This window comes from Dipodomys merriami, unplaced genomic scaffold, assembly GCF_024711535.1.
Source record: "Dipodomys merriami isolate MVZ:Mamm:240054 unplaced genomic scaffold, mDipMer1.0.p SCAF_177, whole genome shotgun sequence".
Taxonomy (NCBI): Eukaryota; Metazoa; Chordata; class Mammalia; order Rodentia; family Heteromyidae; genus Dipodomys; species Dipodomys merriami.
In genome coordinates, this window is record NW_027203126.1 from 410324 (window position 1) to 425822 (window position 15499).

General features: G+C 46.3%; 2 protein-coding genes across 4 annotated transcripts in view; one reads left to right on the plus strand and one right to left on the minus strand.

Moving 5' to 3' along the window:
- Window positions 1–4607, minus strand: part of LOC138829828 (BTB/POZ domain-containing adapter for CUL3-mediated RhoA degradation protein 3) — a 29709-nt gene extending 25102 nt beyond the window's left edge. For both annotated transcript variants that reach the window (XM_070026363.1, XM_070026362.1), the window contains exon 1: window positions 4531–4607. In XM_070026363.1, the coding sequence (XP_069882464.1) occupies window positions 4531–4533 (3 nt within the window). In that variant the 5' untranslated portion in view covers window positions 4534–4607. The remainder of the gene's footprint in view (window positions 1–4530) is intronic.
- A 324-nt stretch (window positions 4608–4931) lies between these two features.
- LOC138829829 (ubiquitin-protein ligase E3B-like) overlaps window positions 4932–15499 on the plus strand; it is a 41504-nt gene continuing 30936 nt past the window's right edge. Inside the window, exons 1-7 of one of the 2 annotated variants that reach the window (XM_070026364.1) lie at window positions 4932–5358; window positions 9095–9197; window positions 10936–11117; window positions 11788–11908; window positions 13049–13108; window positions 13967–14071; window positions 14915–15011. In XM_070026364.1, the coding sequence (XP_069882465.1) occupies window positions 10957–11117; window positions 11788–11908; window positions 13049–13108; window positions 13967–14071; window positions 14915–15011 (544 nt within the window). In that variant the 5' untranslated portion in view covers window positions 4932–5358; window positions 9095–9197; window positions 10936–10956. The remainder of the gene's footprint in view (window positions 5359–9094; window positions 9198–10935; window positions 11118–11787; window positions 11909–13048; window positions 13109–13966; window positions 14072–14914; window positions 15012–15499) is intronic. The other variant, XM_070026366.1, reaches the window with a different exon arrangement.

Genomic DNA, 15499 nt, shown 5'->3' on the forward strand with positions numbered 1-15499 from the left:
AAATCTCCAATTAGCTTCTCTTTGGAGACTGTTCCCAGCTCTAATGACAGACTGAAGACTGAATTACTACAAGACAAAGGCAGAAGCCTTCCTGATCTGGCCGATGACTCCAGATCAGCACAGCAAAAACCCAAATACCAGGAGGGTGCTCTTGGGGAGCTGGCAGTGGCTGATCAAGTTCCTCAGTCCAGCCAGGCATTGGTGACTCACACCTGTACCCCTAGCTACTTAGAAGGCTGAGAACTGAAGATAGAGGTTCAAAGTCAGCCTGAGCAGGAAAGTCTGTAAGATTCATCTCCACTACACCACCAAACAAAAAACAGGAATGGAGGTGTGGTTCAAGTGGTAAGAGTGCCAGCCTGAACACACAAAAAAACTCAGGGGCAGAGTCCAAGTCCTGAGTTCAAACCTCAGGACTGGCACAAAACAAACAAGTCCCTTAGCCCAAGCTACAGTGAACTGAGGACACAAAGCAGTGCACTATCATTGCCACTCTCCCCAGGAGGCCCTCCTGCTGTTCCCAGGGATCCTGTTACCCCAGTGCCCTTCCAAAGGTTTGATTTCATTATTCATGAGGCTAAGAGAGAGAGAGGGAACAAGAGAGCAAACTTGGTTGCAAGAAACAGTGAACTCACTAATACTTAAGATATTGCTGTTGGATTCAATCAGTTTATTCCAATAAGATAGGCAAACCAAGGCTCATCTCTTGCCTGTCTGCCCTCAGTACTGCTACTGCTGATTCAAAACAACAACTGGGGGCTGGGAAGGTGGCTCAGTGGCAGAGCGCTTGCCTTGCATGCATGAGACCCTGGGTTCGATTCCTCAGCACCACATAAGCAAAAAGAAAAAAGCCGGGAAGTGGTGCTGTGGCTCAAGTGGTAGAACGCTAGCCTTGAGCTGAAGAGCTGAGGGACAGCGCCCAGGCCCAGAGTTCAGGCCCCATGACCAGACCCCCCCCCCAAAAAAATCAAAATAACAACTGTCTACCAGGTCTCACAATGGAGTCACTAGAGGGAATTTTAAAAACTACTGATGTTGTCAGGTGCCAGTGGCGTGAGGTCTGCAGGATCATGGTTTTAAGTGAGCTCAAGCAGCAAAATGTCTGTTAAACTCCTCCATCTCCAATTAACCAAGGAAAAAACCCAAACATCAGGAGGTACAGCTCAAGTGGTTGAGAGTCAGCCGTAAAAAGCAAGCTGAGCAAATGCAAAATCCTAAGCTCATGCCCAGTACCAGCAAAATAAAGAATTGAAATAATACTGATTTCCAAAGCTGAACACCAGTGGTTCACTCCTATAATCCTAGCTACTCAAGAGGCTTAGATCTGAAGGACTAAGGTTCAAAGCTTGTCTGGGCAGAGAAGTCTTTGAGACTCCATCTTCAAATTATCCAGCAAGCCGGGCACTGGTGGCTCATGCCTGTAACCCTAGCTACTCAGAAGGCTGAGAGCTGAGAATCACATTTTGAAGCCAACCTGGATAGGAAAGTCTATAAAAGTTTTATCTCCAGTTAACCACCAGAAAACTAGAAGTGGCACTGTGGCTCAAAGTGGTAGTCAGAGCTGGCCTTGAACAAAAGAATTCAGGGGCAGTACCAAGTTCAAGCCCCAAGGCTAACAAAACAAATACAGCAAAAAAGCTGGCCTAGAGGCATGGTTCAAAGGTTTAAGTGCCAAAAGCAAGCTGGACAAGTATGAAGTCCTGTGTTCAAACCTTGGTACCAGCAAAACAAAAAAGATACTAAGATACTAATGTTACTAATATCTGGTCCTACTCACTGAGACTCTGCTGCCAATGGGAGTTTGGCCTAGGCAACAGAATTTTTAAGTTCCACCGAGTGATTCTAATGTGCAGCCAATATTGCAATGCTCTGTGCTAAAAAGTTCTGTAACCCTTAATTAAGCTATAATTAACTCAGTGGTCTTGAAGAAGCTCTTAGACTAACTCTTGCTCTATTGGCCCGTGCATTAAAAACAAACCAAAGCACCATAAATAAAATCAAACCTCACTTCACAGCTTCAGCGTCACAGGAAGCAACTGTGCAAAAATAGAAATTAGCTAAAGGGCCAGGCCCTGGTGGCTCACACCTGTAATCCCAGCTACTCAGGAGGCTGAGACTGAGGATCACAGTTCAAAGCCAGCCTGGGAAGGAAAATCCATGAGACTCTCATCTCCAATGAACCACCAGAAAACTGGAAGTGGCACTGTGGCTCAAAGTGGCAGAGAGCTAGCCTTGGGCAAAAGAGCTCAAGGACAGTACCAGAGCCATGAGTTCAAGCCTCCCAACCAACACAAAAAGAAATCAGCTAAAAATGGAAAATAATTGACTTGAAGAGAAAGTTGGGCAAGGATAAGGATGATAGGAACAAAGACCTATGTCTGTAATACTATCTCATGTGTGAATGTGAGTGTGTGTATCTGTGCACAGAGGGAAATGATTGAGAGCCCTGCACATTTGGATTGCAACCCCAGTTCTACCACTTTCTTCCTGATGTTTAGACATGCAATTAACCTAATGGTAATGCACTTGGCACCTAGCTTAGTTTCCCTTCTATCCCTCAAGCTTTAAGACCAGCTGTTCCCAGCCCTGGTTGCTAGTCACTTGTGTGTGCTTTTAAAAAATGACAGTGCCACTCCATCAGTGGCTCACACCTGTCATCCTAACTACTCAGGAGACTGAGATCTGAGGATCATGGTTCAAAGCCTGCCTGGGCAGGAAAATCCCTAAGACTCTTCTCTTCGATTAAACCACTAAAAAGTCAGAAGTGACATTGTGGCTCAAGGGATAAAGTGCTTACTTTGAGTGGAAAAGCTAAGGGACAGCACCCAGGCTCTGAGTTCAAGCCCCAGTGCCAGCACAAAAAAAAAAAAAAGGCTGGTGTCTGCCTGGGTTAAACCCCTGGTCAATTAATCAGACTCTCAAGGAGGGGGAGAAGCAACAGCTCAGTAGCTGGTGTTTAAAAAGCTCTTCAGGTGATTCAGATGTATTGCTGGGGCTCAGTATCACCAAGTTAAGTAAGTTGTTTGTGAAACTAGCTCTTGACCGAAAAACCACAAGGGATCTGAGAGAAGAAACAAACAACCAAATAGGGCTTGGGGAAGGGGGAATTCTTACTGCAGGGAAGTTTAACAAACACTAGGCTAAAGGTAGGTGTAACAGTTCCCCAAACTGAGGGTTCTGCTATAACTCAGAAAAGTCTGTTTCATATCTACCAAACCATACCACATCAACTACCTAACTATAACATTATTCTGCACCCACAACTTGCTTATAAGACAGTAAGTGATAATTCCCAATGGATGTTCTTCTTTTCTGGTTAGCATACAACATTTCTAACCTATTTAGCTCAAAGAGTCTACATTGTTGTTACCAATCCTACTTTTTAGGGAAGAAAACCAACAATGAAAACTATCAGTGCCTTCTCCATTCGATTCATATACCCCCTTCTCATTTCACAGCCCAAATCGATAAATCACCAGTCTCTGCAAGGAACACATACCTACAGGCTCCAACCCCCTCCCCCCCACCACTACCACCAGGCTGTCTGTGGCAAGGCTTTGAAGATTTGGTCATTTTTAACTAGCACCCAGGTGATATCTGTTGCTGGCCTGGAGACCACAGTTACTAGAACCACCTGTTTAGGCAGCCTCCCTTCCCTGAGATGGGGGTTTCTTTTGCACAAAATGGAAAAGCGAATTCAAATCGATTTAAGTCATTTTTCTTCAGCTTGGAGTTGATCTTTCTTCTGAAAACTGGATCTGCTTAGGGGAGTGGTCAGCGGAGGAGGAACGAGACTCTATTCAGGCTGATCTTTGGTCATCTACACCCGAGGACAAAAACAAACAAGCAAACAAACAAAAAAAGCTATTCAAGAGCTGAAGTCAACAGAAACCTTCCCACAGCTGAGACTGCGAGGTGAGCTATCCCGAGGTGTGGCCACGCACCCGCCTCAAGGAAAGTGACTTAGAAGAGGAGGCAGCCAGGCGGCCGCCGGTGTGGCTATAGACTCGAGGGCGAAGGTACCCTGACCTCAGACGGCTGGCAGAGCCCGTCCCCGGATTCCAAGCCCGGAAGGGACTCGCCCTCGCCTGCGGGCTTCCAAGACCCCAACCGCTTCGCACCAAGGATGCTCACCTCACCCCTTCACCCACCATCCCTCAAAACCCTCACGTTGAACACCCAATGCCTGTTGTCTCTTTGTTCTCCACCATCCTCCACTCAAGACTTAGGGACCCTTCGGCTCACGTCCGCCACAGCGACCTACAAGCCCCCTACAACTCCTCCCAGGATCCCTACCAGCCAAGGAGACGGACGGACAGACCCAGACTGCCAGACACAGACACCATTTCTCCACTCAAAGCCCTTCTCCACCCCCCCCCACTTCCGGCGTCGCCCCCGACCCGTCCCCTACCCACAGCCACCCCACCACCCCAGACCCCTCCGCACCCGACCCAGCGGCCCCCACACCCTCCACTCCGCCGGCGCCGGGCTCCCGCGGCCGCCCCAGCCCAGGGGCACCGCCCTCCTCACCATGAAAAGCCGGAGGACGCCGGAGTCTCCAAATCCCGACTGAGAGGCAGGAAACTCCCTGCTTGCCGGAGCCGGAGGCGGAGGCGGGGCCGTGGGCGGGAACTTCCGCTGTTGCGATCTCACTTCCGCCCCGCAGAGAGCACCAGCTTAAAGTGTCCGGTGGCGATCGACTGCTTTTTCCCCCCCCCACCAACCTTCGCGACAAGAAATAAGGTGTCACCTCCTCTCGGCTGGGTCAGGAATGTAGCCTATTCCTGAATGTTTCGAAAGACATGGGGGTGTTGGGGGGCAGGAGATGCAGGGAATTTTTCTTGACCAAGCAAAATAAGCTCTGCGGAACTGTTGTTTCCCAGAACCGGAAACTTAGTTTCCAGGCGGAACCTGCAGAGCGAACACCCGGGGCAAGATGGCGGTGGTGCATCGGCCGCTGCCCCGGGGCTGGCAGGTTTCGGGGATACTGGGCTGAGGCGGCCGGCGGCAGCTGAGGCCCGGACCCCCGGACGCGGGGCCTCGAGCGGATAAAGGGTAGCGAGTGGGGAATAGGGCGACCGATCCTTCGGGTAGTGGGCCGCGGCGTTCAGGGCGGTGGGGCCGGGGCCGAGTTCGTGTCTGGCCCGATCGGAGTCGCTGGCATTCGTGATCCAGACATCATCTCTCCTCAGCCCTTTCCGTCTCTTTTCATCCTTGAGGCGATAGGCTTTTAGTATCGGACTAATGCTGGGCGAAAAGAACTTGTTACTTTGGTTGTTGGTGCCGAGGAAAGACGCTGGGCGTCGGGAGTCACCCAAACTGGAGTTCGAATCCTAGTCCCTCGCTGTGTGACCTTGGGTGAGTCCACTCACCTCCCTGACCCTGTTTCTGCCTCTCTAAAAAAGAGTCCTTAGATCGTTTCACAGAGTGTTTTAGTACCACACTGGACGCTCAGTGTCTAATAAAGACTTGATTGTAATTTGACTCCCAAACGTAGGCTCCCGGGCAGCCGTGCATTCTCAGCTTCTTTGTTGTGCTTTTAATGGGGGAACTCTGGGCCAATAAATAATTGCTTGGGGGTTCTAATTCGGGAGTCGAGGGAACTCTGGCAAGTCTTGTGCTCTCCGCATTTCATTTTCCCCATCGAAAGTGGGAACGATGATAGATAGCAACCATCTAAATAGGCTGTAGCTATCAGTAAATGATAGCTAGTGTTACTGATGGTTTCTCCAAGTCCTGTTGCCCATTCTTGAACTTAAGATTTTAGACTGTTCGATCTGATAGTACAGAGCTTTTGAAGACAGGGTTAAATATCTGTGTAGTATCTGATACATTGCCTGTTCTTAACAAATGATGGTCAAATCTCACCATAAAGAAAAAAGTCACTCTGCGGTTAGTATATATGGTACTTCATTTTAGGATGATATTCAGGATTGTCCAGAGTCTTTTCTCTTTTTCTCCCCAAAGTCTGACTATGTAGCCCAGGCTGGCTTCAAACTACCAGCCCTTCCTCCACCTCCTGAGTGCTGAGTTCACAAGTGTGCAATGCCTTGCCCAGCGCTGTTGTGTATTTTTCTTAAAATTGGCTTTATCCAGAAAAGGCTAATGTTTTGAAGCAAGTCTCATTGGAATATAGAAGTAAATACAGAGTTTGAATCCTGTTTTGTTAGTATTAAAAGCTTGTCCCTCCCACTAACCTGGTCTAACTGTGTGGTCCTCTCACATAGTTGCTGCCCTTATTAGAGGCAATTACTTAGAAAAGACTTGACACTTAGGAACTTCCACTCATTCCCTTTTCAAATGATATTTGTTACCACTAGCCTCCCTCTTGTTTTCCAGCCTTTCTAGCTGTAGGATTTTATTTCTCTTAACTGAGTTGTGTTCTCTGTAAGGACAATAGAGTAAAGCTTACATGCCATATGTTTTCTAATAGCCCTTGTTGCTAATTTCACATTTATGTTTAGTGACTAAATTCAGGTACAAGAATAGTAAATATTTCACCCAATGCTTTTAGTAACTGTAGGACATAAGTACTGTTACTATCTTCAATTTACTGATAAACTAAAGTCTAGAGTAGTAGATAAGTTAACTTAGTGAAATGAGAGGTAGAATCAGAACAAAAAAAACCAAGGCTACTTTTTCTGAGCCAGTGCCCCTAATTCAGACTTGGAGTCTCTGGCATGTTGCCAAATAAGTACTTAATAGGGATGTGTTTTTTTCAATTGATGACTGTAATATGCAAGTAAAGGAAGTATATAGGGAAGGATAAGAAAAGCTGAAAAGCATAGATTATTATTGTAAACAGAAACCAACATAGAAACATTGCTTTGGGAATGCTCATCTCAAGGAAGGGATTATATTCTAGGAGGACTCCTGAGAGAAGTAGGTTTTGAGATAGTCTTACACATACTTAGGAGCAGTTTGTATACAACCTTTTATTTTTCTGTTGGGAAGAAGTTTTCTCGTGTGATCTCCATGTCATCCTGCCATGCCCCCACTTACCAAAAAACAGGACATATGGAGAGAGAATATTGTATTGTGCTCAGGGCTTGAGCCCTGTTCATATGCACCTTTCAGGAGGGTGTAGCTGTTCTGCTGTTAAAACAGGACCAGGGGCTCATAGCCCAAGCACTAGGACAGATAAACTTTAGTCCACTCAAAGATAGGAAAAAAGTTTAAAAAAAAAAAAAAAAAGGAGCCTAAGAACCTTAGTAATTACAGTTGGGAGCTTTGGAAAAAGGTTTGTTTTTTGTTTTTTGTTTTTTTTTTACAAACTAGTGTTCATAAGAATAATGAACCATGAATTAGCCATATTGACTGTGCTCTGTCAGCACCTCAGTAGGAACTCGATACACATCATCCCATAGACCTCATGGTAGACCTCTGAGCCGACTAATGAAATAAAGACTAGCTGGGCACCAGTGGCTCACACCTATAATTCTAGCTATTCAGGAAGTTGAGATTTGGAGGACTGTAGTTCGAATCCAGCCTGGACAGAGAAGTCCTTGAGACCCCATCTCCAAAATAACCAGCCAAAAGCAGGGCTAGAGGTATAGCCTGAGTGATAGAGGCCCAGCCAAGCAAGTATGAAACCCTAAATTCAAACCTCACTAACACACACACACACACACACACACACACACACACACACTCTCTCTCTCTCTCTCTCTCTCTCTCTCTCTCTCTCTCTCTCTCTCTCTCTCTCTCTTATACACACAGACTATAACTCAACTGACAGTACTGATAGCCAAGAACTGGCTCTGCCTCCAGCTGTGTGACTCCAAAGCAGTACTTCTTCGGTTGCTGTGCCAGCTTACCATGTGCTTTCTGTGGAAAGTTTAGAAAATAGAAGCAAGGAATCAATCCCCCTACCATAAAATGATCACTCTTCTGCCTCCAGACCCCACAGTGCTTTAGGTAGAGCCAGGCCTCACCCTTAACCAGTCACATGTTAGCATATTTTACAGCAGCTTTTGTGCTGTGTGCATTCAATTTCCTTTTCCATTAGATAATCAGGATCATGTTGTTTTACTAGCAGCTCTTCTTTTACTTCTAAGGCACAAGAGTTTTCCCATATCATTAAAAATTTTAAACATAGGGCTGGGAATATGGCTCACTGGTAGAGTGCCTAGCATGCATGAAGCCCTGGGTTCAATTCCTCAGCACCATGTAAACAGAAAAAGCTGGAAGTGATGCCATGGCTCAAGTAATAGAGTACTAGCCTTGAGCAAAAGAAGCTTAGGGACAGTGCCTAGGCCCTGAGTTCAAGCCCCAGGACTGGGGGAAAGAAAAAAAAGTTAAACAGTGCCAGGTGCCAGTGGCTCACATCTGTAATCCTAGCTGCAAATTAGAAGGCTGAGATCTGAGGATTGAAGTTTGAAGCTAGTCTGGGTAGGAAAATCTGTGAGACTCTTAGTTCCATTTAAGCACCAAGAAAAAAAATAAAGCTAGAAGTAGAGCTGTGACTCAAGTGATAGAACACTAGCCTTGAACACAAAAGATCAGGGATAGTGCCTACGCCCTGAGTTCAAGTCCCAGGACCAGCACACACACACACACACACACACCAATTAAACATCTTCAGTGGCTTTTTAACAGTCTATCTTTTCTTTAGGCCCTGAGTTCAAGTCCCAGGACCAGCACACACACACCAATTAAACATCTTCAGTGGCTTTTTAACAGTATCTTTTCTTCAGGCCCTGAGTTCAAGTCCCAGGACCAGCACACACACACCAATTAAACATCTTCAGTGGCTTTTTAACAGTATCTTTTCTTCAGGCCCTGAGTTCAAGTCCCAGGATCAGCACACACACACCAATTAAACATCTTCAGTGGCTTTTTAACAGTCTATCTTTTCTTTTTGCTTATTATATCTAGCTTTCATTCAGTAATTTATTTGGGATGATTTTCAGCCTTTTTCCAAAATTATAGGTACTAGAAAATAGGAAAGTAAGAGTCTAAACAGATGATGCATTGAAGAGGACAAGAGTGTGTTTAATCATGACACTATATTAATTACTTATGTTCAGACAGATCACCCCACCTGTAAAGCTTACTCCTAAGTCTGGATTTTTTTTCCTTCTGCTTCTACCAGGAAGCACAAGCTCCTTTGAAGCAAGATGCTGTCCTCCACTGAGTGTCCTGTGGAAGATCACTAATGGTTACTTAGTGTCTCTGCTATATAGGCAGGTCCTCGGGTGAGTTATCCAGACTCAGGAGGGTGGGCAGTTGGGTGGAAAGACTGAAAGACAGCTGCCTTTTCCCCTCCTGTGGCTAGCCAGGCTCTGTTCATTCGTTTCAGAAATAACCGATGATAGGCCAACTTGTATTTGTTGACAGGTAGGAGTCAGTGCTGAGTAGGGGCAGCAGATCCTTTGGCTGTGGTCATGTGGTAGGAACCTAGCATGTAAAGAAGTTTCATTCCAGTTGTTGCTTTGAGTGAATTATCCTGCTAAAGAGAAGCTTTTTATAGAAACCAGAATATGGCTCAAGTGGTAGTGTGCTTGCCTAGCAAGCATGAGGCCATATGTTCAAACCCCAGTACTGCCAAGAGAAGATGAGAGAAAAAGGTGGGAAGAGATGTTTTTCCAAAAGTCTAGATTTCTGAATAATTCAGTATTTTTGTCAGCTGGGTTGATTATGTGTTTTGGATAGAATGGCAAACTTATGAAGCCCCTAAAGAAATCATCTCAGTATGGAGACTGTATGCATCGATGAGGTCTGCCTCTGACTGCTAACATAAGCCTCCCTTGGAGAGGAAGGATGGTTACTCGTGCTTAAATGATCACCACACAATGTCCTTTAGAGGCCTCTGCCCAGCAAAGTACCTGACTGTGGACATGAGCAACTGTGCTGTAAAATCCACCAGTGTGGAAGCAGTAAGGATTTGGGAACAAGTGACCCGTAAGTGGGACCATTCTACATTCTGAAATCATGCACAGCACCTTTTGCTTTTTTAATATTAAAATGGCCACTGTGAAAAAATAAAAAGCCGGGTCCTGGTGACTCACATAATCCTAGCCACTCAGGAAAGATCTGAGGATCCCAGTTCCCAGCTATGCTGGGTAGACAAATCCAAAAAATCCACTTAGCCAACAGAAAGCTAGAATCAGGTGTAGCTCAAATGGAAGAGTGCCAGCCATGAGTAAAACTGCTGAGTGAGAGCATGAAGCCCCGAGTTCAAGCCCCAGTTTCAAAAAAAGACTTGTTCTCTGTGTGTATGTGTTCAGCCACAACATAGAAACCTTTTGTTCAGTGAGTGGATGACTAAGATAATGCTGACAATATAATTGTATTTGAGTTTTCCCTCAAGATTTACCTGGCAGTTGGGTGCCGGTGGCTTAAGCCTATAATCCTAGCTACTCAGGCTAAGATTTGAGTATCATAGTTCAAAGCCAGCCCGGGCAAGAAAGTCTGTGAGACTCTTATGTCCAATTAACCACCGGAAAACCAGAAGTGGCATTGTGGCTCACGTGGTAGAGCATTAGCCTTAAGCTGAAAAGCTAATGGACAGCACTCAGGCCCAGAGTTCAAGACCCATGACCAACAACAACAACAACAAAAGTGGAAGGTCACTGTTTAATTGTTGACCCCTCTCCCCACACACACAAAATACAGTGGCCCGTTGCAGAAAATGCAACAGGATACCTGGTTTGAATTGGAGCCTTATGGATAGGATTAATTCAGGCCTTATTTACTTGTTAAACTTGTACAGACCTTTGCCTGTCCTTCTATGCCAGGCACTATGCATTTTCTCTCAAGAAAAGGTCATTGTTTCATACAGGCTATAGCTCCCTGGGTCATGGAGTGAGTGGGAGGTTAGCACTTGTGCCTGAGAATGGTGAATAGGTCCCTGCTGCCTTTGCACTCAAGCCCCTTTCTGTGGATGTTTTTCACCCACTGGTCTCCAGCAGCTCTTCACTGTCTGCCTTGCAGGGTTTGTGCCAGCTAGCAAACATGTTCACAGTATCTCAGACCTCACGAGCGTGGTTCATCGATAGAGCCCGGCAGGCCCGAGAAGAGCGGCTGGTGCAGAAGGAGCGGGAGCGTGCGGCTGTGGAGATTCAGGCCCACGTGCGCAGTTTCTTGTGTCGGAGAAGCCTGCACAGAGATATTAGGTAGGTGCCAGGAATTCTGCAGCATGTTTCTCTTGCTCCCAAGTAGTAGAAAACAAATGTCAAGTGCTGGTGGCTTATGCCTGTCATTGTAACTATTCAGGAAGCTGAGATCTGAGGATCATGGTTCAAAGGTAGCCTGGGCAGAAAAGTTCGTGAGACTCTTACCTCCAGCTGAAGCACCAATAGGCCGGAAATAGCTGTGGCTCCATTGTGCCTTAAGCAACAAAGTTCAGTGATAGTATCCAAGCCACACACACACACACACACACACACACACACACACACACACACACACACACACACACACACACACACACACACACACACACACACACACACACACACACACACACACACACACACACACACACACACACACACACACACACACACACACACACACACTCTCTCTCTCTCTCTCTCTCTCTCTCTCTAGCTGTGGCTCCATTGTGCCTTAAGCAACAAAGTTCAGTGATAGTATCCAAGACAGACACACACACACACACACACACACGAAGAGACAGTGTCCAGTCCAGGTCCTGAGTTCAATCCTTAGTACTGACAAAAAGAGAAAAGACAAATGAGTTTTCCCTTAGAGTGCTTAGAAAGCCTTCCAGCAATCATGAGCTCCTAATGAAAAATGCCTTTTCTTTAACCCTTTCTTCCGTAGGAGAGAGATTGATGAGTTTTTTAAAGCAGATGACTCTGGATTCAGTAAAAGAAGTGCACTTTGTATTTTTAAGACTGCCAGAAAACTGCTGTTCATATTCAGAATCAAAGAAGATAATGAGGTAAGTCATAAGAATAAGCATACCAGGCTTTGTATAAGTACTTTTTAGATACAAACTCATTTGTTCTTAGAGCACCTCTGGGAGAAAGGCATTTTTACCCCTTCACCTGCCCCCTTTGTTTTCTTGGAACCTGCAGAGATTATGCCCAACGAGCCTGAGCAGGACTATGATGCATTTAGGAGCTGTGCAGCCTGGGACAAAGTACCATGTAAAGTAGGAATCACAATAGTCAGTGGCCGACAGGTTTCAGGGAGTAGTCTATGCTAGTCAGGTACTGAGGCAGAGGACCCGTACTCTTGATTTTTTTTAAGAGATGCTGGAGATCTGGGTCTTTTTATGCTTGATGTTTTAATATGTCAAAGCTTGTGGCTAATTTGATTTTTCTTTCACATCCTGTAAACCAAACCAAACATACCAATCTGCATTTTGGGGATTAGATTAACTAGGAAACATATCCTCAGGAAGGCAGTAGGCACCTCAGTGCTGAGCATACCCTTGAGGTCCTGCAAGGAAACCAGACAGACAAGTTGTATACCCTCATGGCACTCCTAGCCCAGTAGGAGAGGAAGGAGAACCCAAGAAAGACCACACAGTCATGAGGATAGGTACAGACAAACTCCATTAAGAGCGGGGAAACTTTGGGAACCACAGTTTTCAGGGTGGATCTAGGGCTTCCATAGCCACAGTGCAATCTGTTTGCCTGCTTCCACTTTCCTTTTTTGTGTCAGGATCAAAGCAATGATACAGTGAGAAGTAGCTCAGAGTACCACAACAATGAGCTTTGAGCAGAACTCAGTGTCCCTGCTGCTTACAGCATGACAGACTGCAGAGCGCTCGTCAGCAGACAGCTGCCAGGCTGCAGGAATCCAGGCCCAGTTTTCCAAAAGAAGCCCTATCCTGGATTTCTATGTGTAATACATACATTTCTCAAACACATTTGGAAGGCTCATCCAGCCTATAGGCCACCAGTTTGAGACTCTGTCCTTAGCCTTCCGGTCCTCAACTTCCACATCTGTAAGAAGGAACTAAGTGTGATGTGTTGCCTGCCTGTGCCAGTCCCCACCACACTTGCGTTCCTTCCACCCCCTTTCCCACATTCAGGTTCATTGGGAGTCTCTAATCCCCTTTCTGTCTCCATAGCGGTTCGAGAAGTTGTGTCGCTGCATCCTCAGCAGCATGGATGCTGAGAGTGAGCCTAAGGTGAGCGGGTGAGGAGCCGGGAGCCTTCCCCCAGCCCTAAGGGCCAACATCTTCCCCACTGAGAGTTCCTGCTGAGTTTAGGACTTTAACTCTCACACGTGTGCAAATAAGTCACAGACTTGCACAGACAAAAGTATGTGCAAATAATTCCTTGATCCTCATTGTCCAAGAAGCTATGTTTTGTGTTTACCCCTTAACTCAGGATAGCAGACACTTTTCTAGACTCCTCATCTTTTTTTTTGTTGTTTATTTTTTGAGATTCTAGGGTTTGGAGTTTGAACCCAAGAGTTTCATGCTTGGCTAGATCGGTGCTCTACCACTGAGCCATGCCTCCAGCCCTTTTTTGTACTGGTTATTTTTGAGCTAGGATCTCACTTCCTGCATGAGCGCACACTCACTTAGGCCCTGATTCTCCAGTGTTTAACCTTCTGGCTGTAGCTAGGATGACAGGAACATGACACCTTACCCAGTTTCTTTCATTGAAATGGACTTACAACCTTTTCTGTCTGACTGTTTCTGGCCTAGAACCAGTCTTTTCAACCTCAGCCTCCTCCATAGCTAGGAGCACAGGCATGCATCATCACACCTAGCTGTAAGTTAAGGGGGACAGTCTCACAAACTTCTCAAGTCCTCTCAATCTCAGCCTCCCAGGTAGCTATTAGAGGCACAAGCCAACTGCACCTGACTTGGGCTCCTCCTCTTTGGATTTAGTGTTAAAAAGCCCTACTGTCTGCTTATTCATCTGTTTTCCTCACTGCTTTATTGGACAATGGCCCTAGCTAGCAGGTCCAGTTCCAGTGGTCACACCATGTATAGTAAGGTCCTGTAACCAGTCACTCCTCTTTGTCCTGCTTATAGGTATGGTACGTGTCCCTGGCTCTCTCCAAAGACCTCACTCTCCTGTGGATTAAACAGATCAAGGACATTCTGTGGTACTGCTGTCAATTTCTTGAGCAGCTCAAGGTAAAAAGAGGGGGGAAAAATCTGAAATCTCATTCTATCAGACAGCTTTCATGGATATTTTCAGAGTCCCCATCCTTCCCTCATTGTCTAGGCCTTTGTCGATCTATCAGTGCTTGTCTAGTAAGGGGTAACTGGCTGAGCCACTGTTTGGAGAGAAAGCTAGAAGTTAGGTAGATGTAGCCCCTCTTTGCTATAATATGTGGGACCATTGACCACACTTGCAAGCCTCGATGCTATTCTGTCTTCCTTCCTGGTCTTTGGATATAGTGGATACTTTGTGCTGTGGTATTTATACCATGTTATCAAATTCGCCTCTTCTGTTACAGCTTTTCTCCCCCTCCCTTTCATTACTTCTTCCATGCATATGAAGTACTTGATCATAATCAATCCCCCACCATTCATCCTTTCACCTTCCCAACTTCTTCCTGCAAACAGTGGTCACCTGTCATCCTAATTAGAACAATAATTAGAAACCAAAGCACAGAGAGGCAAAGAAACTTGCCCAGGATGACAAGCCAGAAGTGAGAGTTCCGAATCACTGTCAAGCTCAGCAGCATTTCCCACTCTTTGGCAACCATGTCCAAACACACAGACAGGTACAGGCACATATGGCCAGCCTGCTCACATGATTTCTGGAGAACGCTTACTTCTCCCTTCCCAGGAATGTTTGATTGAGTTGCTGAAGGACTGGTGTGACAAGACCTGTGGTCCTTCCCAGAGGAAAGTGCGCTCCTGGGCCTCTGACCCACTGGCGCCAGTCAGCGCACAGAGGAGAATCGTAAAGGGATGCTCTCTGTGTGGGGCAGAGGTTGAGTGTTCTAATCCTCCCTTTGTTGTTTCCAGCCTGAAATCCTACAAGACTCCAGACTCATCACCCTGTACCTCACAATGCTCGTCACCTTCACAGACACTTCAACATGGAAAATTCTCCGGGGCAAAGGTCTCAAAATACCTGCCTCACCAGCATTGCATTGGGGGAGGGGAGGAGGCACTATTTCTCCTTTGTAAGAAACATCTTTGTGCTGTGGCTTAAGCCCATAATCCTAGCTACTTGGGAAGCAGAGATCTAGGCGTGAGGGGATCACGATTCAAGGCTAGCTCAGGCCAGAAGAAGAAAAAGTTTATAGGACTCCCCTATCAACTAATGACTCGGCTCAGTGGCACACACTATCATCCCAGAGACTCGTGGAAGCACAAATTAGAGAATCACAGTCAGGCCAACCTGGCATAAAGCAAGACTTTGTCTTGAAAATGGCCAATACAAAAAGGGGCTGATATGCTCTAAACATGGGCAGATCCTGAGCCCAGCCCAGGAAGCAGAGTGGCATGAGGGAGAGTAGAAAGCGGCAGCCCTGGGAGGGGGATGGGAAAGGAGTCACGAGAGCTCAGAGGCAGTGATGTTCTCCTGGTCACGGGGAGGAAGGCGCC